We start from the raw sequence: 25,652 nt of genomic DNA on the forward strand, positions 1-25,652 counted from the left end.
TACAAATGATTATTGAGTTGCTCTGGTCCTGGAAATACAGCTATAAATAAAACAGATAAAATCCTGGTTCTCTTCATGGATCTTTAATCCTAGAGGTGAAGATCTTTAATTCTAGAGGGGAAGATAATAAATAAGGAGATAGGTGCTGTAATTTTAAGCTGTGATGAGTGAAGAAAGATAACACACAAAGCGAAATGGCAGTTAGAAAATAAAGATTGGAGCCCGTCTTTTAAACAGGCTTGGCATGGAGGCATTTGTCAGAATGCTTTGGAATGGTTTATCACACCACATTCTAAAATTAGAGCACTTGTTGTTAGCCAAGACTATTTGGACAAAAAGTAAATATGTGTTAAAATTCAGCAAGCTGGAGATGAAACAGTATGGCTCTTGTTAAATGCTGATGGTACAAGACGTGCATGTTCCATACATAAAAACCCACTTCTAGAGTGTGCATTCTCTCTGCAAAAGAAAGAATGTTGATGACAGAGAGGCAAGCCAGATCCCATTTGGGCAAGAACTTGGGTTTCATCTCTGACACATTTGGTTGTATTTGGTCTTGTGGTATCTGATCATGTTTCAGTCTGAAACTTCAGCCGTCTTGTCATCTTCTGGACTTTTAAAGTATGTGATGATGAAAACAGTAATGGTCATGCTTTTTAACATGTTGTCATTGTTGCTCCATAGCCATATGTGTAGACTTTCAAAACACCATGACTTTTGTTTTCTGTATGCTTTTTACCACCACCATTGTAGATTACATAAGGACTTCATTTGACCCTCAGATTTTTTAAAGCCAACTCTGGAACCCTGTTTTTGGATTCAGTATATTCTTGTTAAGGGCCTCTCATATCACACTGTCTTTCCCTTGAGAATCAAACATTTCTCACCTCTCTACTCTTTCCATCCTAAAGGAAATTGAACAACCTTCATTTTACTGCTTTTGATGCTCTAGGAAATTTTATGTAAGCTTGGCTGTCTAATCTATAAAAATGACTTTTGTTCCTTATGTAGAGAAATGAGAATAACAGTGAAATGATAATACTTACTAGTTAATAAAATCTGAACTGCATCCTCTTTGTAGTTTCTACGCAGCTGTGCGGAGAGAATCTGGGACAAAATTGGTGGATGGAACCGGCCATAGACCTCACTACAGCCTCCGGACTCTCTGTAGGGCCCTGCGATTTGCAGCCTCCAATCCATGTGGCAGCATCCAACGCTCTCTCTATGAGGTCTTTCTGAAGTCTGTGTTGGTTGGGAGCTGGGTGGATGGGCTCACCACAGGGAGGGGGAGTCGGGGTCCAGCACGTGCTTTCCACTTAGCCAGGTCAGCCCAGACCATGTCATACCACAGCTGCCCTGGCCCTTCCTACCATCGGATCACATTGAAAAGTTGTTCTGGGAACCAGCATCACCCAAGAGATTGAATTTTGTTCCTGAAATAACCTGGCCTGGTATTACAAAAGGATAATAAATATTCTGTACATTTGTGTTTTTTTCCCTAGGGCTTTTGTTTGGGTTTCTTAACACAACTTGACAGGGCATCACATCCAATAGTTCAGAAGCTCATTTGTCAACACATTGTCTCTGGCAATGTTAAAAGTCTGCTGAAACAGGTAGGTTCTTTTTTTTTTTTTTTTTTGACCTTACATAAATGAAAAACTAAAATATAAAATTTTTAGCTTTGGGGGGTTTTTTGTTTGCTTTTTTTTTCTTTTCTTTTCTTTTCTTTTCTTTTTTCCCCCCAAACCTGTTTCTAACTATAAAAGTAATTGGTTTGTTCCACAAAATGTAAAAACATTAGATGGTATTTTAGATGGTGAAAATTCCCAATAATTCTACTCTTTGGAGATTTAAACCCTATGGGTAGTCCTTTCTATCTAAATCACACACACACACACACACACACACACACACACACACACACACACACACACACACACACACACACACACACACACACACACACACACACACACACACACACACACACACACACACACACACACACACACACACACACACACACACACACAGTTGCTTTTATTTTTAATATGTTTCAAGGGATCCAGAATGTAATAATGCATAGCCACCCTCCTGCACCTGTCAGTACAACACACGCCTTTGTTTTGGTAAATATGGTTTATATGAAATACATGTTTTTGACCAAAATACTAAATCAGAGTGTGAATTTTTGTAGGCAAGAGAAGAGAACTGAATCATAAAGTATCTGAGAAATTATTTTCATTCAAGTTTTCCCCCAAATCTACCTATCCCGACCTAAATTTTAAAACCAGTGCATGTCATTTTGTTCTCATTCCTCGAGGTAATTTTATTTTCATATTCATCCATGGATTTTAATGTTTAAAGCATCCAGAACAGGGCAGCATTCTTGGTGACAATTCTTTTTCTACTTTATAGCCCTCTCTGAAAGAATGCCATGGTAGTCATGGGACTGTGGGTTATTTCTCTCACTCTTGTGTCTTTCAGCCTATTCCGGAACCAAAAGGGGGTCGGCTTATCCAGGTGGAAGGCTACTGGATTTCAGTGGGAGACAAGGAACCTACAATAGATGAGACGTACATCCTTACCTCTTCTGTCAAGCTGAACCTGAGAGATATAGTCCGAGTGGTCTCTGCAGGGTGTGTGCCCTTTTCTCTCACCGCTCTGGAGTCTTACCAGCACAGGCATTGGCAAAAGTCTAGTTTCACTTCCTTAGCTTTCGAGCTTTATTGTTATTCATTGGCTGAGGGAACAGTACCTTCTAAGGTTAATATTGTCTCTTTCCCCTAGCACGAAACATTGTTTCTCATGTACCTTTGGTAGGACCAATACGGATACAGATTATTTAGCCCATCTTTAAGATTGCTTTTTACTATTTTGCTGCTGAATGCTTATCACCCATTGTTTGTTAAGTGAGTGACAGCTAGTCCCACTTACTGCTTCTCACTAGTGCAGGAGAGGTTGGGGTTACTTTCCTCAGTAGTTTCTGAGGAACTATTTACATGTTTCAGGGCTTAAGAAACATTCCATTAGTAGTACATAGGTATATAAAAAATGTTATAGTCATTTTTTTTTAACACTGCTTGATTTAATTCTGTTCTCTGTCTTTTTTTTTTTTTTTTTTAATTGCTTTATTGGCTTTTAAAGAACCTATCCAGTGCTGATTCAGGGAGAGACATCAGTTGGTAAAACAAGCCTGATCCGGTGGCTGGCCGCAGCTACTGGTAACCACTGTGTGCGTATTAACAACCATGAACACACTGATATTCAGGAGTACATTGGTTGTTACACATCTGACTCCTCAGGGAAGCTTGTGTTTAAAGAAGGTAGGGTTACTATTCTGTTCCATGGTGTAGCTGTTCATTCTTTTAGACCCCTTTCCTCAAGTAATCATCCTTTCCAACTGAGGCACAGGGATATCTGCCGTAATAGCTGGTTTTTCTTTCTCCCTGAGCCACATGATAGTTAAGGGGTGATGCTTAGGGTTCTAGCCTCCTTTGGGTCCCGCTAATCTTGTCAGCTGTACATAGGAGTAGGGTCTAGTTTTGAAGAGTACAGTTGAACTAACTCAGTTTCTAGGAAATCAAAAGAATGGGGTAAGCATTGAAGAGAGGGAAACTGAAAATAGATATGAGAATGTGGTGATTTAAATGAAATCAGACTGTGGGGGAAAAAAAGAATTTGGAAGTGTAATATATTTGTCAGCCTTACTAGCTCCCTCTGTGCAAAATAAAAAGGAGTATTTTAATTGAAAATGATGCTTCCTTCATATTCAACATCGCAAATTATTTGGGGACATGACTAGCTATGGAGAGTAATTTGCTTTGAAATGTAATCATCTAGGATTTGTTGATTTGTATGTAACTTTTTTTTTAAACTTTGGACTGATTCATGCACTAATTCTCAAGTGTTTACTTCCTCTAAGGTGTCCTTATTGATGCTATGAGAAAGGGCTATTGGATTATTTTAGATGAGTTAAATTTGGCCCCTACCGATGTGCTAGAGGCATTGAACAGACTGTTGGATGATAACCGGGAATTGCTCATAACAGAAACACAAGAAGTTGTTAAAGCTCACCCTCGCTTCATGCTTTTTGCCACCCAGAATCCCCCAGGACTTTACGGAGGCAGAAAGGTGCGTAGGATTTGCCCCCTTACTCCCATTTGTTACCGCATCAAGTAGTAAAATCTTTCTGATAAGATTGAAATATTTGTACCTCTTTTGAAGGGTTTATCTTTTTGTGGTGAATAACAGAGCCTTCATTTTGGAAATTAGATGAAAGGTTCTTTTTATCGTGTTCTTGTGCATTTCCTAGGTGCTTTCTAGAGCCTTCAGGAATCGGTTTGTGGAACTGCACTTTGACGAATTGCCTAGTTCTGAGTTGGAAACAATCTTGCACAAGCGATGTAGTTTGCCACCCTCCTACTGCAGCAAGTTGGTTAAAGTCATGCTGGACCTTCAGGTATTCTGTCTCTCCATCAGTTAACTTAGTTTCAAATGGAATGTGTTGATTAGATTTGGTGATCAGAATCTGAGGCTTCTTTAGAAGCAGCAGTCCATCCATCCATTTATTATTTTTTTCAGAGTAAGGATTCTGTCTTTAAAATGTATTATAAATATCTTTTTTTTGGTTTTGTTGCATATATCAACAATTTAATACCATGTTAAAATTTTTCTAATAATTATATATGATGACAGTTTGCTACTTGTGGATATTATTGGAACATTTTACTTAAGTTGGAATTTGGCATTGACAAACTGCAATTTTTGTTTTTTAAATGGATATAATCCTTGAATGGATATAACTAAAGATCCTTTTTGTGTGGCTTTCTCTTGTCAGCTTTACAAAGTTGCCTTTTTGTTTTGTTTTGTTTTGTTTTGTTTCAAAGAACATCCCATTTATTTTATAGGGTTAAGAGTGGTTTTTTTTGTTTGTTTTATTTTATAATCAGAATAGTAGACTATTAAATTACTTTCTAGAAAGTTAGTAACAGTTGCCACTCTTGCTACTGTGGTCCCACACTATGGGATTAATTTTCCTGTGTGTTTGCCACTATTTGTGTTATTATTCTTAATCTTTAGAGTTTATGAGATGAAATTCCATTATTTGTTTATATTCTTATACATGAATTTGATTGTCTTCAAATGATTGCTATCCATTTACATTTTTAAAAAATTAGAGGAATTATTTTGATGGGAACTTAAATTTGTTAGGAATTTTTTTTTTTTTAATTTTTTTCTTTTCTGAGGGGGAGGTAATTAGGTCCATTGCATTGCATTACACTCCATGTACTAGGAATTGAACCCAGGGCCTCATGCATGCTAAGCTCACACTCTACCTGAACTATACCCTCCCACAGTGTGTTAGGAGTTCTGTCTGAGTTGTACTGTAAGCTTGCCATTGCCCTGTTCATTTGTTTTGCTGCTTTAACAGTCCTATCGCAGAGGTTCTTCAGTGTTTGCTGGAAAGCAGGGCTTCATCACCCTCCGTGATCTGTTTCGATGGGCTGAGCGGTACAGATTGGCCGAACAGACAGAGAAGGAGTATGACTGGCTGCAGCACTTAGCTGACGATGGTACGCTCTCAGCAGATGCTCTCAAACCGTGAACTTGTAGATAGCAAACTGTTTTGTTAAAACAAATCTTGCCCAAGTTGTGGTCAGGATATACATTTTACCAGATGTTGCAGAAACAGAGCCTTTCTTCCTTAAATCCTGACTACTTTTGTAAGTGGTCCTGTTTCTGCAGGGCTCTGTACTGGTATGTTTTGGTTGCTAAGGTTCTTCTCACTGTTAGCTTCAGTGGGGAGTCAGGATATGGACATAACTAACGCCTTTAAGAGTTTAGGCAGGTGGTTGTTGGTATCTTTGTGGACCATTTATCTGTAGTGTGGTGGCTGGATAGTCATGCTTGTGCCTTAGAGACGTACCAAAGCCTGACATGTTGGATAATTTCAGAGTCCTGAGAGAAGGCAGTTATGCCATCTCAGACTCAGGTGTGGTCATTTTTAATCCATGGGAAGAACTTATATGTTCCTCTCCATGATAGGATAGAAAGCCTTTCAGAATATTTGATTTGAAAAGTGTTGATGAGTCATTAATAAGGTGGTTAATAAGCATGGGAAGGAAATAAAACTAACCCATGAGAGTTGTATTTTCTCTTCTTTATTGGTAAAGAATAGACATAGATAGGAACACCTTTTTTTAAATTGAACTATAACCTACATAAAGTGCGTGAAGTACTCTGTTATTTCATGTACAGCTTGATGTATTTTTACATATGTATGAACCCACTTAAGTCACCACCGAGGCTAAGATTTAGGATATTTTTAACACCTCAGAAGATTTCTTCATGGCTCTTGCCAGTCGTAACTCCTGGAGGTAACCACTGCTCTGACATCTGTCACCACTGGCGGATTCTGTCTGAGCTTGAGCTTCATCTAAATAGTGTCATGTAGTGTGTACTCTTGGGTCTAGCTTCTTTTCACACAGCCTAATGTGAGATTCAGCCATGCTGTTGTGTACATCAGGACTTCATTCTTTTTAAATTATTATTGTGTTGTAACTGATTGTATGGGGATACCGTACTATGTTTATCCATTCTCTTGTTGACGGACATTTGGATCATTGCCACTTTTTAGCCGTGAGAAACAAAGCTGCTCTGAACATCCCTGAATGTCTTTTTGTGCACACATGTTCCTTTTTGTGCTGCTGGGGCATAGGAAAAATGTATATAATTTGTTGTGGGAGGTTCTCCTGGTTTTCTAAAGCAGCTCTTCGCATTTCCCATTCATCAGCAGTTAATGAGAATTGCCATTGCTCCATAGTCTTACGTCCCTTGGTATTGACACCTGATCTGATGGTTCCTTTTTTTTTTTTTTTTTTTTTTAAGGTTTTATGCTTCTGGCAGGTCGAGTCAGGAAGCAGGAGGAGGTTGATGTGATTCAAGAAGTCCTTGAAAAACACTTCAAGAAAAAATTATGTCCTCAATCCCTCTTCTCCAAAGAAAATGTCCTAAAATTGCTGAGTAAGTAGGCCATGATATCGAGAGGAGAACAAGTTGAGTTCTACTCATATTAGAACCTAAATATGTACTCTGCCTTTGATAGGTAAACTGTCTACTCATTTACCCACATTGGAGTCTAAGTTCAGCCACATCGTGTGGACTGAGGGCATGCGGAGACTGGCGATGCTAGTGGGAAGGGCATTGGAATTTGGAGAACCGGTGCTGCTGGTTGGAGATACTGGGTAAAACTGGGTGAAAGTAATTCATTTTGAGGGTTCAGTTCAATTCCATAGAGTTAATGCAGCAGGTGCGATTCTGGATAAGAAACATGATAGGGTGCTGGTGTTTTGGGGAAGGGTCCCCTGAGCCAGGGGAGCAGAGGCCCTTGTTGGCCAGCAGTTTCTGTGGCTACACTGAGGCTCTCACCAGGGCTCCCCTCTTTTGCTGATGGGATGTTTGTGGGGCATGTATTTGGAATTCATGCTCCTTGCTAATCTGTGTGTATCTCTAACAGGTGTGGGAAAACCACTATCTGTCAGGTGTTTGCAGCCTTGGCAAATCAGAAATTGTACTCAGTCAATTGCCACTTACACATGGAGACATCAGACTTCCTGGGGGGGCTTCGACCGGTGAGACAGAAGCCAAATGACAAGGTTTGTCCAGGAGCAAATGATGTGTTTGTTCAATTAAAGAACTGCAGTTGGTTCTGTGTGTGTTACCTGTGGGATTTTGTTCACGGTGGGGTATATGATCCCAGCTTTGATATATGTCTTCTGATTTTCACTGGTCTGCAAGGGGCTTCCACAAGCACTCTGTTATGCAAGATCTGGCCCTTGTTCCTGGACCTTTATTTTCTGTAGAGCGACCCGTTCCCCCAAGCAGACACCTGCTAGCTACATGTGTATTGTCTAGTGGAGCCACCTGCTCTTTAACTTCACCCACTTCTTTTCCAAATTGTAGGAAGAAATTGACACATCAAGACTCTTTGAGTGGCATGATGGACCTCTGGTTCTGGCCATGAAGGAGGACGGCTTTTTCCTCTTGGATGAAATCTCACTGGCTGATGACTCTGTCCTGGAAAGACTCAACAGGTACATGGGTGTAAGAGGTTTGCCTTGTGTTTGATGCTTTTGCTGGTCTGGATTTCATAGATACTAATTCTTGCGACAGTAATGTTTTTCACAATTGCATAGTACATGTTTGAAAATGGTGATGAGCTACTGCTTTTTCTGGCTGTACCACTCTCTGTCTCCTTTAAGAGACCTAGTTTTTCTGATTTGCCGTCAATAATCAGAAAGATGGGACTGTAGGATGATTGGCCTAAAACAGATCAGCCCAAGTTAAATTCTTTTTTAAGGCAAATTATGTGGCTGTTATCTTAATTATTCCCAAAGAACTAAAATCAAAATCCTAGATGTTACGGCTGTAAGGCCTCTCAAAACTTCACACCAGGACTCTGACCCTCTGCCCCAGACTCGACTGGCATTGTGGCCGCCCCGTCTCATACTTGTGTTGGATTCGAGAGCCTGTGCTTAAGTAAGAAATCAGGCCTCGCTGGAGGCATTCAAACAAAAGTTGTACGGCTGTTATTTTAGAACAGAAAGGAAACTCATGCGTCAGAGAAGGTGACTAATGAATGTACCAAAAGAATATGGTTGCACAATACTGAAATTTGGTCAGATAAAACAGTTTAAGGAATTTCTTGAAACCTACAGTAAATTTACAGAAATCTGCTTTTTCGACTATGAAAGACTTTACGATAAGAGAAATAAAACCTGAAGAGACCAGATGTTCAGAACATTGCTTCCAGAAATATTTTTAGATGATACAAAGAATATCCATGAGATTTCAGAAATAGTCCTATTCAGCAGAATGAAGCTCTAAAACCCAAGGCAGGATTCCTTGGTCAACCACATAAAGAAGTCCTGATGGATGGACTTTCTGATGGATGGGGAAAGAGTGCCAACAGCTGTTGCATGGGAAATGAGGGTTCACCTCACAGAGTCCCCCAAAAGCAGTAGTTACTGTGTGAAACCAACCATCTGTCATAACTGTTGGGCAAATAAAAAGCACTGGAGAAACAGAATGACTATTTACCAGGAATAATCGAAATAGAAGATTTTACTGTGCAAGGAAAATAGTAAGATGCAGGGTTTGTTGAGTTTGTTGAGACTAAGTGGCTTGGTCATCTGATTAGAAAAATAAACCATTGTTTCTCCACTTACGACTGGTAATTTTAAAGCAAAATACATTACAATCGTGAGATAGAAAAAATTTTATCACGAAAAGTAAAATAAATGGAAATAAAACCAAAAAAAAGCAAAAAACCTCAAATCACTGTGAATTTTGATCAACACCTATCTCTTTATTGAGGTATAATTTGCATATTATGAAATGTATCTGTCTTAAACGTGTAATTCAGAAGTTTTAGTAAATGTACTGAGTTTTGTGACTGCTACAGTCCAGTTTCCATCATCCCAGTAGTATCCGTCCTGTGCATTGATTTGGTTTTGGTGGAGGGGGATTAGGTTTACTTATTTATTCATTCATTTTAATGGAGGTGCTGGGGATTGAACCTAGGACTTCGTGCATGCTAAGCATGTACTCTACCACTGAGCTATACCCTCCCCCCTCCTTCTGTGCATTTACAGTTTATCTTTGATGCCACCTCCTATCTTTGATGCCTGAGTAGTCCAGGCAACTACTCATCTACTTTCTGTCTGTACGAATTTGTCTTTTTAGGGCATTTCATATAGATGGTCTGTTCTCTGACTTTGCATCGGTGTTTTGAGGTCCATCCATACGTGGTATAGCCTATATCATTAGTGTGTACCTTTTTATTCCTAATGATATTTCATTGTGTGGATAACACCATATTTTTTATCCATTCATCTCTTGGTAGTATTTGGGTTGTTTCTGTATTTGTGAATAATGCTGCCATGAACATTTGCATGTAAGGTATCCATTTCTTAAAACAAATCTCTTAATAAGGCATAAGTGGAAAAAAGGAATTCTGTTTCCTTTGGTCAGAACTGTTGTTCCATTACACAGGAATTGGGTCATTCTGAAGTTCGTGGTAGGAAACCATTAACTAAAATGAGAGCTCAACACCGGAGTAGCTTTTTGTTTTTTTTTCTTTTTCAAGAACACCAAAGACTGCAAAACAGAATACATAAGCCTCTTCTAATGTTACAGTCTTCAATTTTTCTTTTAGTGTCCTTGAAGTGGAAAGGTCTCTGTTACTAGCTGAAAAAGGCAACATAGAGGACAAAGATAATGAAGTGGAGCTGTTGACTGCTGGGAGAAAATTCCGTATCTTGGCAACCATGAACCCTGGGGGTGACTTTGGGAAAAAAGAGGTAAAACTGTCTCCTTGAAGCATAATTTTCTACTTTTTAATCTCAGCTAACTGGCACCCATAAATACAGTATATAAAAATGCATCTGGAATTTTATGTTGGGTAAAGCAGAGTAAAAGATAAGAATCCAGAAAAATATTTTAGAGTCATCATAAGGTTGAAAAATAATTCTAACAGATAAAACATTTCTTTATTTGATGTCTTTTTTATGTGCCTGAAATTTCATTCTTTCAATCACTTTGCCTGGCTTTTTACATTTGTTACCATAATTTTCTCATGAGAGCTCTGCATGGAAGTTATTATCATACTGGTTTTGTGAATGAGAATAGTTAAGCAAATTTATTCTCAAGCTCTGCTTCTAGAGTCTACCCTCATAAACATGAGCATGGAGATACGAATTTATTTTAAGGTGACAGAGAAGCAATCACAGTCAGGATCCTTTTCTGGTTTGCTGGTGGAGCATATCCATTCTCCTAGGGGTCTATGTGGGCCACCCTCAGACTGTTGGTAAATGGCAGGGTGAGGGCGATTTTTTCTGTTCAGAGGGTGGTGTGAGGATCCAGCCAGCATGGGACAGCCCAAACTCCATGGCTTCCAGGCTCGTGAAGCTCTTGGTGGGGAAGTCTGTGCTGTATGTGGGACCCTCCTCTGTCAGAGTTAGGTAAAGGGTACAGTGGTAGTAGGTCAGGATGATGAGAAGAAACTGGTTGATCAGGAATGAAAGCAGTTAAGATTCTTGGTAACTTGGTGGGTACCTGAAATGTGAAAATGATATTTGGGGCCTGCTTATTATTAGTACCATAAGAGGAAGGATGTTCACTGTGCTCCGAGAAATGTGCTGAAGAGAAGAAACAAAATATCTTACAGTTTCAAACAGAGTATGAAAACGGGCTCCTTGGCAAGTGGAAATAACACAGAAAGGTCTCATTTCAAGGTTGTATATGTTAACTTGCCTGTTAGGTTAGCTTTTTTTTTTTTTTTCAGTCAAAGATTGCCAGCTTTTACCTAAGGAAAGCTACCTTTTGGGTTTGTGTGCCTTGCTGCAGAGTAAGTAGGCTCCTGGAACCAGAGGCCCTACTTGGCCAAGATGGTGCTGAGCAGCACGTGCACATCCTCAGGGTCTTCACTGAGCGGCTTCTGAGTCCAGGCATTGTTCTTGGTCCTGCTGTGCTAGATCAGGTAGATGAAGGATGGAGTTGATCTGACCAGTAAAAGGAAATCGATGATGAACTTTTGTGAATGGGGGTTATCTGACCTAGGGGGAAAGGTAAGAGGAATTCAGACTGAGGACGAAGGCCCTGAAACTGGAGGGACTAAACAGTCCTTTCCCATACAGGACCTAAATTATATATACCTCTTTATACGTTCACTCCCTTTGAGCCATGTCAGAGTTTTCTCCATCTACTTTAGACAGCTCTTCCCTATGGGATGGTAACGTTTACTTTCTCTAAGCCACCGGTTAAGTAGCTGAAGGTAAAGTAAGGGAAGGCCTTTGCTCAGGGGAGAGCATTCTGGCTTGAGCGTCATCCACTGCACCACTTACTCTATAAGACCTTGAAGTTCTGTACCATGATTATAAAGAAAGTGTCAGTAATACCAGCTGGGAGTAGTGGAGATTAGGGAGATGACATGAGGAAGGAGCCAGGACAAATAGGGGTTTGACAAATTACATATAGTAGTAAAGATAATAAAAAGAAGCATCTGGTACTTGCCAGATTCACAGCTAATGTTCTTTCAAAGGATTTGTTTTCTAGCTTTCCTCACAGGTATTAAATTCACATTAGAGTTTGTGTTCTTCCTAGCTATCTCCTGCCTTAAGAAACCGTTTTACAGAAATTTGGTGTCCTCAAAGCACAAGCCGTGAAGATTTAATTCAGATTATCAGCCGCAATCTTCGCCCAGGATTGTCTCTGGGCAGAACAGATCATAGAGGTGAGAGTTTTCAGGAGGTGGTGGTGGTAATGGGACGGGGGAGGTGTGTGTTGGAGTGAGGGGGCTAGGACATTAGTTGTATGTGTACGTGGTGTGTTATAAGGGGAAATGGGAACAAAACACATGTAAAGAGAATGTCATACTGGCCTGTTACCTTCCATTAAACCACCCCGTCTTCACATTGACTCTTTCATTGGGTTATTAAATTTTAGCTTTTTAGATTGTTTCACTTGTTGGCCATCTTTATAGATAGATATATTTATTGGTTAAAGGAAAATGTGGTTTAAGTTTTAATCATTACCATTTTTAGAAAATGTGTATAGAATTTTAAATACATTTCTTTAGTAGTCAACTAATTTATTATTTCACTTTTTTATTTTTTTATTTAAAGATTTTTTATTATGAAAAGTTTCAAACATAAGGAAAGTAGAATAGTATTTTAAAAACTCCCATATACTTATAACCTAGATTTAACAATTCTTAAAATATCCAGTAAGATCCAAAACATTATTAAATGGTTCTTTTTTTTTTTAATTGAACCTAAATTTCCTTGATATATACATATTCTTGGCATTGAATGGGCTAAATTTAGGACCTAGATCTGGTTCTAAGTCTTAATACAAGCCTTAATCCTAGTTGGTTTGCGGATCATATAAAGAATATAAAAGAATGTGCTTTTTTGAGATTGGGGTTCATGGATATGTTCAGCTTTTTAAAGGCACACTGAAGCACGGCTTCGGAAATAATAGGTAGGATAGCTGTGGGGAGCAGGTGCCTGGAATCCAGCCTCACCTGTGGTATGTTAGGAAAGATCAGCCCCTTGGTTATCTGAACAAAGACTTCCCTTTAAGAAGGGCCCTCACTGAACTTCAGCATTCACAGGTGTTGTCTGAACAGCTGGAGTTCCCCAGACCCCAGCAATATCACAGTCACTCAGTGGCACAGAATTGACTAAGCCTTTGGTTCCCAAGCTCATCTGGAGAACATGTTTAATTACAGCTTGCTGGGCCCCAAACCCAGGGTTTCTAATTCATTCGGTCTGGGGAAGGGCATGAGAATTTGCCTTTCTAACGGGTTCCTAGGTGGTCCGGTAGTAGTGATCCACAGCCTGCATGCAGAACCTCTGACTTACCTTAGTTGTGTGCAATTATGGTGAAAATTTGAGTAAAAAGAAAAGGAGAAAATAGAAATTGTTAAGCTGGCAAGGTTTGTCTTTTGGCTCTGGGTGGGGATTGGTCTCCCAAGGAAGTAACCACCTATGTATGGGCTGCTGACTTTTCTAAGGTGTTTGGATTGTGATAAGAATGGCAGAGCATGCAACTGCCCTTAGGCTGCCATGTTTGCTGCGTCATCAGTGTGCTTCATGTTTCATTGAATGAACGATTTCTCCATGGGTTGTAAGCACTGGGGCCCCTCGGACTTACCTCTGAGCCTTAACTACTTGTCCTTAAGAAGCCTGTTTACTCCAGTGTTTTCTAGGCCATGTGGCAGCAGACGTCCCTGGGGAGGCATTAGAGACCCCGAGGGAGCATGGAGAGTGGGGAGAAGTGGCTTAATACTTTTTATCAGTTTTATCATTTGGAAATGGACCAGGTTGGCACAGCATGAAAACATTTTTTAAATTGTGAAATACAAAACAGGAAACTTGACATAGCTTTCCTCCCGATTTTCTCTAAAGACGTATATGATTTATTGAATTTAACATTTCAGCTATTATGAATTCTAAATTCATAAATACCTATTTAGAATACTTAAGATACTACTTCATTGTCATAATCATAAATACTACTATGAGTACTACTTATTTTCTCTATTATTTTTGGTTCTATAGTAGTATTATCCATACATTGATAATATAACAAAAAAGATTCTGTAATTAAATCTTCTGTATTTGATGTATTGATGAAATTGATTTTTTTAAAAAAATTGACCTACGAAGGGCATGTGGGCTGCTTTTTCCATTCTCAAACTCTTATAGACCAGTATTTCTCAAAGCATTCTCTGTTCATTAAAATGACATAGTCACAGTTTTTCCAGAGTTGTAGGGATTTTTGGGGAGGTGTTTTTAGTTTTTGTTTTTTGTTTTGTTTTTGTTTGTTTGCTTTTTCTTTTAGTTTTTAAACAAGGAATTTAGTTAATTTTATTTACTAAAAGAAATAAAAGATGCTCCTAACCTAAAGTATAACCCGATCATTTACTTTCTCTATAAAGAAACACAAATTGGATTTTTTTTTAATATAAAAAGGGCAATACAAAACCCACAGAAAGATAAACTCTTCTGTTGACTGGCTCTACACAGATTTCCCTAGTTATTCATTGATTTTGGTAGATCTCCTTCGCCCACCGCGAGCTTGACATTACAATTTGGCATCTCAGAAGCACACTCATCACAGAGTTGAGTTGTATTTCTAAAAGTGGAAACAAGGAACTTCCTAGCTCCCGTTGATCGTGGCCAGATTGCTCTCTAGAAAATCGGTTCCATTCACAGTGCTACCAGCAACTTCGTAAATGTACCTGCCCGGCACAGTGCTTCCAATGTGGAGTTTTCATTTTTTAAAATATAACGAAACCTGTTATTTCAATTCTGAAATTTCATTTCCTTTAATTACTAGTGACATGGAATATTCTGTGTGGTTTATTTAAAAGTAACTTTCGTATACTGCTATTCATTTATTTTTGGATAATATTCTTTAATACGTTTATCACATAGGTTTCTCTGTTCAGATACCTTTAATACCTATTAATATAATTAATTAATGTTAAAAAATATATGAACCCATCCCATCTGCTTAATTGCTGACGATCTGTGTCTTCAATGGTTTCTTTAATTCTTCTTTCTTAAGGGATGAGTTATTCGATTTTCATTAAGTCCTTGATTTACCTCAGCTTTATTCCACTCTGAAATGTGCATCCAAGTTCCCATATTTAATATCCAGTTATTGAAACAGCATTTAACTTCTTTCCCCAGTGTTACTAGGCTTTCCCCCATGAGTTGTCATTATAAGTTCTTAAGATTTGTGGGAGGTTTTTGGTAATTAGTATTTTTCTTCTAACCAATTTGCAATGTAGCCTGAAGGCTGTGACTGTAGAGTCTGCTTTATATTACAGCATTGCCGAGTCCTCCTTTTCATATTTTCCTTTTAAAAAACATTCTTTGGTATTCATACTTTTTAGATAAATGTTTACTATTGACTTCAGAAGTTACGTACAGTGATCTAAATTCAATTGGCATTACTTTGAATCTCTATGCATTACTTAAGTATTTTATATGAAATTATGAAAATTAGAATAGTCATTTAACTTGAATCATGATATGTAATTTGTGAATCCTCTAATTTGCTGAATTGTGATGGATGAATAGATGGACAAAACAAACAAAAAACCCTGGGCCAAAAGCCACTGAAAATGTGACAGTCCCCATTCCAGTGAATCAGTTTAAAATATGATTTGTATATTTTCTAAAATTGTATCTGAACATGAACCAAATGAATACTTTTTTTCTTTGAGAGTTTTCAGGGCATCTTCTTAGCCATTAATTCTCAAGTTTTCTTTCTGCTTTTCTTGTTTGTGTGTTTGGGTTTTTGTTTTGTTTTGTTTTTGTTTTTTGGTAGGGGTAGAATGCTGTTCATGAATCCTATGGGAAAGTGATTAAAGCTGTGGACCTCGTTTTCTTAGAAAAAGTTATTAATGTACATTTATAAAAATTTGCATATAATCTCATGGAACATAGACTCCCTTTAGAGACTATCTGTGGCCCCCAGGTTGCAAACCCCCATTCTGGAGTCTTCCTAAATAGCAAATACTTTTACTTCCTTATGTCTTAGGGGCTGACATAGCTGAGGTGATGCTGGATTTCATTGACTGGCTGACCCACCAGGAGTTTGGCCGAAGATGTGTGGTCAGTATCAGAGATATCCTGTCCTGGGTTAACTTCATGAACACAATGGGGGAGGAAGCTGCTTTGAAAAGGCCAGAGACCATCTCCACTGTGACATCTTTTGTCCACGCCGCATGCCTGGTGTACATAGATGGAATAGGTTCAGGTATGTTGTCTGTTACAGATGAGAATAAGGGTTAGAGTGTAGGGGACTACGAAATGGAGCAAGACCTCTGATCTAGACTCCTCAGAGAATCACTTTAACATTTCTAAGACTCATAGAGGCTCTCCTTTTCTTTTACCCTTTTTAAGAGGTGATGGGTATAAAAGATATGCCAAAGCTTTTCATTGCTAATAGACCAAGCAAGGACTTAGTAAATGTGAAGTCGTGATTACTATAGAGGGAAGATTGGTGGGGATGTCTTTGCTCCTGAAGAACCAGACATTTCTTACCACGAATGGTCATTTAGAGTTCCTTTAGTTCTTTTAAGTTTACTGTAAGTTTTATTAAATTCAGTATTTAAGTTGTATTTTTCAGCCATGAAAGTAGAAATACAAACCCACATGATTGAAAGTACCACGTTGGTTACTCTTTTCTCCAGGCTGATGTATCATGGCGTGACTGGAGTGCTGCTGCTGAGTTGGTGATCTGGCAATTGTGGGAAAGGGGAGTTAGACCTCTTCTTAGGACTGCTTACACTAGCAGTCATATTTTGGCTGTAATTCAGCCAGGCCTCCATTTTGCAAGGAGCCTACTGTAGAGTTCCTGCTGAATGGTTGTGAAGCTTGGTGCCATGCTGTTGTGTGATGGACTGATCCTCTTTCTTTTAGGGGTAACTTCCTCTGGGTTTGGTACAGCACTTTTGGCTCGCAAAGAATGTCTGAAATTCCTAATCAAGAAACTTTCCAAGGTAGTCCGACTTACAGAATGTCAGAAAAATGAATTGAAGATTTATGACAGACTCAAAGCCAAAGAATTCACTGGGATAGATAACCTTTGGGGAATTCATCCATTTTTTATACCAAGGGGTAAGAATGGTTTTAAATAGATGAAGATTCTTGTCTTGTGGTTCACAGATAATTGATTTTTATTGTGACTTTAATTTTAGTATATCTAATTGAACTAATTATCTGAATTAGAATCTGACTTGGCATAATCATAATTATGTGAGTGGTTAAAAATATATAACTGACATGTAAAATAGGAGAAAATATAGTCTTTAAGATATGAATAAATTATCCTATAAAAATGCATTTACTTGCCTATTCTTGGATGCTCAAAATAAGAGCTTTCCTGTAGTGATAATTCAGCCCATAATGTTTCAACTATAGAACCTCATCACCTTTAAACAGAACCCTTGAGAGCAGGTATTATGTCATTCATCTTCCTGTCCCTGGTATCTGCCTCATAACCTTGCAGTCATAGGTGTTCAGAAAATGTCTATTAATTGAGTGAATGGATGAACAAATGAGTGATTAAGTGGGAAATGCAGGTGGGTTTAAGTTCTATTCTTTGCTCTCATTCTAACTAGGTTGCCTCTGTCAAATATTTCAGTGAAGTAGTTGTATTAGATACCTTTCTGAGGCACTCTGGATTTCTCAGATTGTTGCTTTTCTAGCAAGGTCATCTGTTTCTTGTCCCTTCCTTCCTCTCTGGTTAATAATTGTTAAGTGCCTGAAATGTATAGAGATATAGTGGCAGTTACCGGGGATTCAGTGTACCAAGCTGGCTCAGGTCCCTGGCTGAATGGAACATTGCCCCTTTCCCTCTGCCTCTCCCTCTTCAGCGGTACTATCTCCATCCCTGATGGGGTCCCCACGATCTCACCATTAGATCCCATCATGGTAGTATGCAGTTCTTGTGTGGGAGCTGTGTGCCAGTAGCCTGGCTTTGGGGTGGTCCTTGCTTCCATAGCTGAGGTAATAAATATTTCCCTAGCCCTATGTGACTGTTATTAGTCCTGCACTTCAGCTCCATTATGGGTTAAGGATGCACCCTGGATTGTCTTGGTGGCCTAAAACCTTTGGATGAAATTGTTTATATGGTATCATTTGCTCTGTATGCCTAGTTTCCACGTAAGTTTTAGGAAAATACATGTACAAGGTAAATTGTGCAAGTTCATGCAATAATTGCCAGTGTAGGTTGTGAAAGGAAAGACATGCGTGCAATTCTGACCTATGTGTATTTATATAGATATAGCTTTAGGTGGAGTGGACATAGTTGAAGAAAATATGCTGCTGGCTGTTCCTGGAAAGCATTTTATGGGCCCAAAAGCGAGGAAATAGTGAAACAGGGCTAAGTGTTTTCATCACTGATGGCACTTCATCGACAGTGTACTTGGTGGATTCTTAAAATCTTGAGTTGATATATATGTACGATTTGGTGATGTCCAGCTTATATGTGGTTTTTCTTTTCCCCACTTAAGGACCTGTCCTGCACAGGAATGATATCGCTGACTATGCACTCAGCGCAGGCACCACAGCTTTGAATGCCCAGAGGCTTTTAAGAGCTACCAAACTGAACAAACCTATCCTCCTGGAGGGCTCCCCTGGTGTGGGCAAGACGAGCTTGGTGGGAGCATTAGCAAAGGCTTCAGGCAACACCCTTGTCCGAATCAACTTGTCAGAGCAGACGGTAAGCTTAGTCACACTACAGCTGATGGAGATGGGTATAGGGAGTAACTTGTTTTTTGTCTACTTACAGTTTTCTAGTCAGAAAGAGTTATGACGTTGTCAATGTCTCAAATATTTCATGGCGGTAAAGGCCGCAGCTTCGTGACCTTCCAAACTAATTCTCCTCCTGGGTTCATTAATAGATCACATCTGTAGTAGTGTTCTCTCTGGATGCTTTGTTCTAATTCTCTTTTGAGAGAGAATTACCCACTTGAGTATTTATTGTAATACAGCCCCTCTTTATTTTTATATTAGTGATAAAATGACCTTTAAACAATCTCATGAAAAAAATGGGACAGAGATGACAAATTGAATAATACTCTCCTGGGTTGGGGTGTGGAAGCAGGGCAGGGGGCTAGTTTTTTTTTAAGCTCACTAATTAATTTCCAAATACAGCCCAAGTTGAGAACAATTGACAGTGCTCCAGCTCCAGTTGATAAGTGGTTAGGGTATTGTGATGAGAAGATGCTTGGGGCATGTCTGGGCTCCTGGTAAAGAGTCCCGGGGTTGATTAGTTCTGTATTGGGTATAAGAATAAAAAATGGCACAAGGCCCAGTATTTTTTATTTTAGAGTTAAGGTCTTGAGATCTAGTTAGTTTTTTATGTAATGTTGGCTTTTCCCCATTTCTACCCACTCTGAAAGGACATCGCAGACCTGTTTGGAGCAGATCTACCTGTCGAAGGTGGCAAGGGAGGAGAGTTTGCCTGGCGCGACGGCCCCTTGCTGGCAGCCCTGAAGGCAGGCCACTGGGTTGTGTTGGATGAGGTGAGAGGAAGGCCTGTCTTGCCAACCACAGGATCCTGAGTGTGAGGAGAGGTCATACTTTGTGTATGCCCTTCGAGGGCATTTTGCAATGCATGATCATGCTGTTGGCTAGTAGGGCAAATTCTCCAATGAAAAGAATCCTCCATGGTTTCTTTCAGGAGTAAGAAAAGTCACTTGTCAGAAAGCACATCCAGAAGCCTCCTGCCTGTCTTGAGGAGACATGAAAGAGAAGGAGGGGGTTTTTTTGTTTGTATTTTTCCCCTCAGATTTTTTTTTTTTTTTTAAAGATGTGTGATAGAATAATCATTACAGGAAAAAAAGAAGGCCTCATTTCAAAGCTTAAGACTACTACTGACCATGCTTGTATTTTGTGAAAACGCATATAAGGACCACAGGCGTTCTGGCCTTGCGGTCCCACTGGGGTTGCTTTTAGGACTTGACCCCTATGGAAATACATTGCAGAGTTTGTGCTTTGAGTGCTTCTGTAAACATAACACTTGAAATTCTGTTATAATCTGGTGATTGTTTTTTTGGTTGGTTGGTTGGTTGGTTTTTTGGTGTTTTTGTTTTTTGGTTGTGTGGTTTTTTTGGTTTTTTGGCCCATTTATGTTTTAGTGATTAGCATTTCACAGTCGAATTTTTCCATATTACGTAGAAAACAACCAGAATTCACATCTTTGAGCTTTGAATCCAGCATCTGAAGACCTCTATTCAGCTCTTTTCATTTCTGGCACAAAAACTCCTCGTATTTGTTCCTGTTGTTCACAAAACTATTGGTGTAGTTAGCTGTGTAGGTCCGCTTTATGTAGTTTATATCATGACTTTGAAACCTGTTTAGAGATTTTATTCATCATTTGAACTGGGAAAGATATTTACTCAAGTAAGTATGTAACGAACTATCTTACCTTATCTTTACAAATCCCAGAGTGAAAATGAGATGTCTGGTATTGGCAAGTTTTTTTTTTTTTTGGTAACCTGTGATTTAAAAAGTATTCCAATATAGTTACAGATAAAAGATACAGTTTAATTTTTGAGAATATTTTAACTGCTTTTTAAAAAATTTAATCTGAATACTCAGTTTACTTAAAAAATTATATTGCTATTTTATACACCCCAGATTTCTCCAACATATATGTGTGAAAGTAATGGGATGAATACATATGAGCTCAGCTTAAGAAACAGAATGTTACCAATGTTGTTTGAACTCCCTCCCCTTGAAGATAAGACTGCCTTTTGTGCCTGTTATTCCTTTGCTTTTTGCTATAGTTATAGTGATACAGAACATATAATAAATATATACACTTTCTTCTCTAGCTGAACCTGGCTTCTCAGTCAGTCTTGGAAGGACTCAATGCTTGTTTTGACCACCGAGGAGAAATCTATGTTCCTGAGTTAGGAATGAGCTTTCAAGTGCAGCATGAAAAGACGAAGATTTTTGGGTGTCAAAATCCTTTTAGACAAGGAGGTGGGAGGAAGGGCTTGCCCAGGTCTTTCCTAAACAGATTCACTCAGGTAAGGTTTGCTGTTGCCCCAGAAACCATAGGTGGTGTCAGGGCATAGTAATACTTCTGGTACACAGCTGTTAGGATGCCCACTAGGAGAATGGGAGAGTCTCAGTTTAACAATCTGCTTCTCAATTTCATATCTTTATACAAAGGTACCAATGTGACTGATTCCCATCGTCACTTCTCTTCTGGTGTGAATCCTTTGTCTTAGGTCTCAGAGGACCTAATGTGTTACCAGCTGGGGGAAAGTAAGATCATCACAACTTGAGGATTCTATTTCTATGCTTAGGGACAAAAGTCAATCTTTGACCTTTTCAAGGGTCTATGTGATCTGTTAGAACATTAAAAAATTATCTTACAACGATAATCATGCATTTTAATCTAAGAAAAGTGAAAAAGTACAGAAAAGTACCATGAAGTAGAAAAAATCCAGTATTCTTCACACCAAAGTGAATCACTGTTAACATTCAGTATCTTTTCTTATTACCTTAATTCTTATTTGCAGCAGCAGGGGTTTTCTACATCTTTTTTCAAAGTTTGGCTAATCTGGTGGCTTGAAAATGCCTCATAATAGACATCAGCTTTCCTTAATGTCCCTGTTCTTTGATAATTAAGAATTTACTGATTATCTTTTATGAAGTTTATGAAAAATTTCAAACATACTGAAAAGTTGATCAGATTTTATACTGAATACTCATACCTATAGCTCAGAATTTTGAGAGCACTTTATAGAGGGTAGTATATAGGAAATTATAGTATATAGGCATTTAAAATTACAAATATACTTCAAAAAATTAATTGCATGTATCTTTCTCTAATTCACTATAGAATGGAGCTAACATGAAAGCCCTCTGCCCTATATTTCAAAGATTTTATGCGATTCTGTATCCTAAAAATGCAAGAAATTTCCATAACTGAAAGTTATATATACATATATTACTGAAGTGTTGTTACTTTAGTATTAAATAAAAATTTTACATAATAAGTCATGGTAGTAACTTCTGGTGTTTGGTAAAGAGAAACAATGGCATTTTTTCATGTTATTTTTGGATTCTCTAGGTCTTTGTGGATCCCCTCACAGTAATTGACATGGAGTTTATTGCTAGTACTCTGTTTCCAGCAATTGACAAAAATATTGTTAAAAAAATGGTTGCTTTCAACAACCAAGTAAGTACCTACTTATATTAATTGTTCTTTATTTTTCTGGCTCTATTTGAATCATCGTTTTCTCAACACGGGATACTACCAAATTACCAGTCTATAGCTAAGATAAATCATGTAGAATTCTAAAAGTTTCTAGTTGGAAGATAAGTTACTTATTTGAGGGTTGCAATAATTCAGTTCTGTTGTGTGTATCATTTTTAATGCTTGCAGGTTATTCCTGGCATTGAGAAGTCTGGGTTGAGAGAAAAATATATTTGAATCAAGCCTGTTAAATCTCTGTTTCAGATTATGTATGTGTTTGTAATACATTGATAGTACTTAATGCAGGGCCTAGCAGTGGGACGTATTTCCCAGTAAGGGTGTTTTCTTTTCAGATTGATCATGAAGTGACTGTCGAGAAGAAATGGGGGCAAACAGGAGGACCCTGGGAATTCAACCTCCGAGACCTTTTCCGCTGGTGTCAGTTGATGCTAGTTGACCAGTCCCCTGGGTGTTATGATCCTGGGCAGCATGTGTTTTTGGTCTATGGCGAAAGAATGAGAACCAGGGAAGATAAAGAAAAGGTGAGCTTCACACTTGTTCTTTTTGTGTTTCTTTCCATCTTAAAGTTGATACCTTCTTGAGGGAGAGAAGGGTCATACTCATTAACAATATAGCTGCTTGGAAATTTAGAAGTTTACGGGAAGAGACTAACCAGTCACCTGTCTCAGAGTCTCATAGTATAGTTTGCTTTGGAGGACACAATTTGCTTATCCATCTAAATCCCCTTGATTGCAGACCTTCTTTAAACAGTATTGCCCTCCAGTAAGAAAACCTCGGTCTAAATCACCTTTCCAGGAACAAAGGCAAGAAGCAGGAGGAGACAGGTGATAACCAGTAGAAGAGGAGGGTTTTCTACTTTGTAATAAATGTCAAATTACAAAGTCTTTTATCTAGAAATTATCAATAGATACAGAGAAGGGGATTTTTCTGTATCTAAATGGAACTAAAAATATCCCCTCGTAAGTAGAAAACAACACCAGAATTCCCAGCTTAGTAAACTGTAATAATGCACACATTTTGCTATGTGGTATTTAAAGTCCAGTTAATGGAAACCTCCCAACAGCTGCAGGTGGGAGGTGCTGCCATGACCTCTTACAGATGAAGAACCAAGGCTCAGTCATAGAGTCTCAATGTAGTAGTGGCAGAGCCAGCTCTCCACCCCTTTCCACTGTGTCTGCTGTTCCTTCTATTATATCACAGTTGTTTACGAACAAAGTAATTTACAGATCCATGTGAGTTAGAAATGGTAACCTCCTTACTGAAAATGTGAAGATGTGGCTGCCCTGAGCACATGTGGCTTTCACACACTTTTATTCTGCTGCCGAGAGCACAGATCCCTTTTTTACATGGTATCCAGAATCTAGCCCAGCATTAGCTCATTTATTATGTATGGGTGGCTTTCAGTCCTTATATTAGTACAAAGTTTTCAGCTAGTTTTTTGGGTTTGTTGTTGTTGTTGTTGTTGTTTTTGTTTTTTTTTGTTTTTGTTTTTTTTAGTATTTTAATTTCTTCATCTACTTAGTAGTTACAGTATATTAATTGTGGCCAGACACTGGCCAGTGTTGGGTAATTGATGTCAGTCAGATGGTGGGTCACTGTAGGGTGTGGAAGATTTCCATCACTCCTCCAATTCAGTTGTTGTATTTGACCAGATAGATGTTTTCTGAGAGGGGCGGGGGGTGTTAAGTAATAACAGAAGGAGGAAGACTGTAGAAGTGTTTGTAATTTTAACTCTGGTAGAATATCAAGGAGAGATGATACACTTCACAATAGAATGACAGCTAGCTCACCCTCCCAACAAAGAGCTGAGGACAGAGGAGGCTGGCAGCAGCTAGTGAAAGACATGGTTCTCTCTGAGCAGCACTCATTAAAGCATTCACTTTCACAAAAAAGAAAAAAAAAAAAGAAAGGTAGAATAAAAGGTCAGAAGTCACCTGGACCCAGGAGTGGGTAATGGGAGCATTTTTCTCCTGTGTTGCTTTTAGTCTCTTATTCAGTGTTTGCCACTCATGATTTATCTTTATTGTTTTTGTTTTCTGACTTCAGTCCAGGGTACATTGATCATTATGAGCATTGCTACTTTGTTAGAAACGCACAACTTGTAAATATTTTGGGTGGCAGGAATCTTTTCCCCTGCTACGGGCTAAGTTTCTTACACATCCTTATTTTTCCCCTTCTCCAATTTCTCTTAAATTTTAAAAGAAATTCAAAAAAGAAATACAGTTTTTAACAGTATTCCTGCTAAGGAAGGGATAACTGAATGTTAATAATCAGAGAAATAACTTTGGTTATCCTATGTACATAAATATTTACAAAGATGATGTGGTGATTTTGGAGTGATAGAGGCTTAGATTTAAAATCAGTTACCAGCCATGAACAAATCAAATTCTTGTGAATCCTGTTATCCATATCTATAAATAGAAATACCTATTTTGCAAGGCTATTAGGGTGAGAAATGATCTATTAAAGCACCCAATATAATGTTTGGCACATGGTCATTGTTCTTCATAAACTTCACGTTTCTCTTCTACCTTCTTTAGGTGGTATCTTGAATGATGAAAGAAAATTCATTTTTCATCCCAAGATTTGCCACTACTTATGGCTTTATTTTAACTTATGGTACACTTGCTGGACTCTTAAACAGTTTGAAATTATGTGATTACTCTTTTCTTGGGCTTTAGTTTGCTTTCATTCTGAAAAATTAGATGTAATCTGTCTTTTTTATAAGCAAATTGAAAAGAGTAAGGAAATCGTGACGAGTGTTCTCAGAATTTTGTGACTCGTATTGCTGTGTTTTCTAGAAAACTCATTCTTGAAGTTTTGGCTCAGAATTTGGTGGACTGATTTGTGTTTTGATTGTATCACCTTCCTTTAGATCATTGCTGTATTCAAGGATGTGTTTGGTTCAAATTTGAACCCATACATGGGAACCAGACTATTTCACATCACTCCCTGTGATGTTCAGGTGAGGAGGGCAGAATAATCCTCTTTCATTATCTTCTATGGCTTCTTCTGCTCCCACTCCCAGGCACACTTGTGAACTGTCATTGGTATGTCTTTTTCAGCTGGGCTACTCAGTGCTTTCCCGCGGCAACTATGTCCCTCCGCCGACCCACCGTCCCCTGTTGCTCCTGCACCAGTCTTTACAGTCTCTGGAGTCAATTATGAAGTGTGTACAAATGAGCTGGATGGTCATCCTTGTGGGCCCAGCCTCAGTGGGCAAGACCAGCTTGGTTCAGCTCCTGGCACACCTTACTGGTCACACGTTAAAGATCATGGCCATGAACAGTGCAATGGACACCACGGAGCTTCTGGGTGGATTCGAGCAG

The 25,652-nt window shown here is 38.7% G+C and overlaps 1 protein-coding gene across 2 annotated transcripts in view; it reads left to right on the forward strand.

Moving 5' to 3' along the window:
• The window catches only part of MDN1 (midasin AAA ATPase 1), a 139,620-nt gene that overhangs the window by 47,472 nt on the left and 66,496 nt on the right, over positions 1–25,652 (forward strand). For both annotated transcript variants that reach the window (XR_004138165.2, XM_064486858.1), the window contains exons 21-42: positions 1,082–1,229; positions 1,503–1,613; positions 2,488–2,639; positions 3,148–3,326; positions 3,926–4,134; positions 4,316–4,462; positions 5,435–5,576; positions 6,892–7,026; positions 7,109–7,247; positions 7,520–7,658; positions 7,966–8,096; positions 10,220–10,364; positions 12,166–12,295; positions 16,120–16,338; positions 17,004–17,201; positions 18,599–18,807; positions 19,490–19,612; positions 20,927–21,124; positions 22,177–22,284; positions 22,656–22,844; positions 25,199–25,288; positions 25,389–25,652. Coding sequence is in view for 1 of the 2 variants with exons in the window: in XM_064486858.1 (XP_064342928.1) it covers positions 1,082–1,229; positions 1,503–1,613; positions 2,488–2,639; positions 3,148–3,326; positions 3,926–4,134; positions 4,316–4,462; positions 5,435–5,576; positions 6,892–7,026; positions 7,109–7,247; positions 7,520–7,658; positions 7,966–8,096; positions 10,220–10,364; positions 12,166–12,295; positions 16,120–16,338; positions 17,004–17,201; positions 18,599–18,807; positions 19,490–19,612; positions 20,927–21,124; positions 22,177–22,284; positions 22,656–22,844; positions 25,199–25,288; positions 25,389–25,652 (3,505 nt within the window). In the remaining variant the exon portion in view is untranslated. The remainder of the gene's footprint in view (positions 1–1,081; positions 1,230–1,502; positions 1,614–2,487; positions 2,640–3,147; positions 3,327–3,925; positions 4,135–4,315; positions 4,463–5,434; positions 5,577–6,891; positions 7,027–7,108; positions 7,248–7,519; positions 7,659–7,965; positions 8,097–10,219; positions 10,365–12,165; positions 12,296–16,119; positions 16,339–17,003; positions 17,202–18,598; positions 18,808–19,489; positions 19,613–20,926; positions 21,125–22,176; positions 22,285–22,655; positions 22,845–25,198; positions 25,289–25,388) is intronic.

This window comes from Camelus dromedarius, chromosome 6 (assembly GCF_036321535.1).
Source record: "Camelus dromedarius isolate mCamDro1 chromosome 6, mCamDro1.pat, whole genome shotgun sequence".
NCBI lineage: Eukaryota > Metazoa > Chordata > Mammalia > Artiodactyla > Camelidae > Camelus > Camelus dromedarius.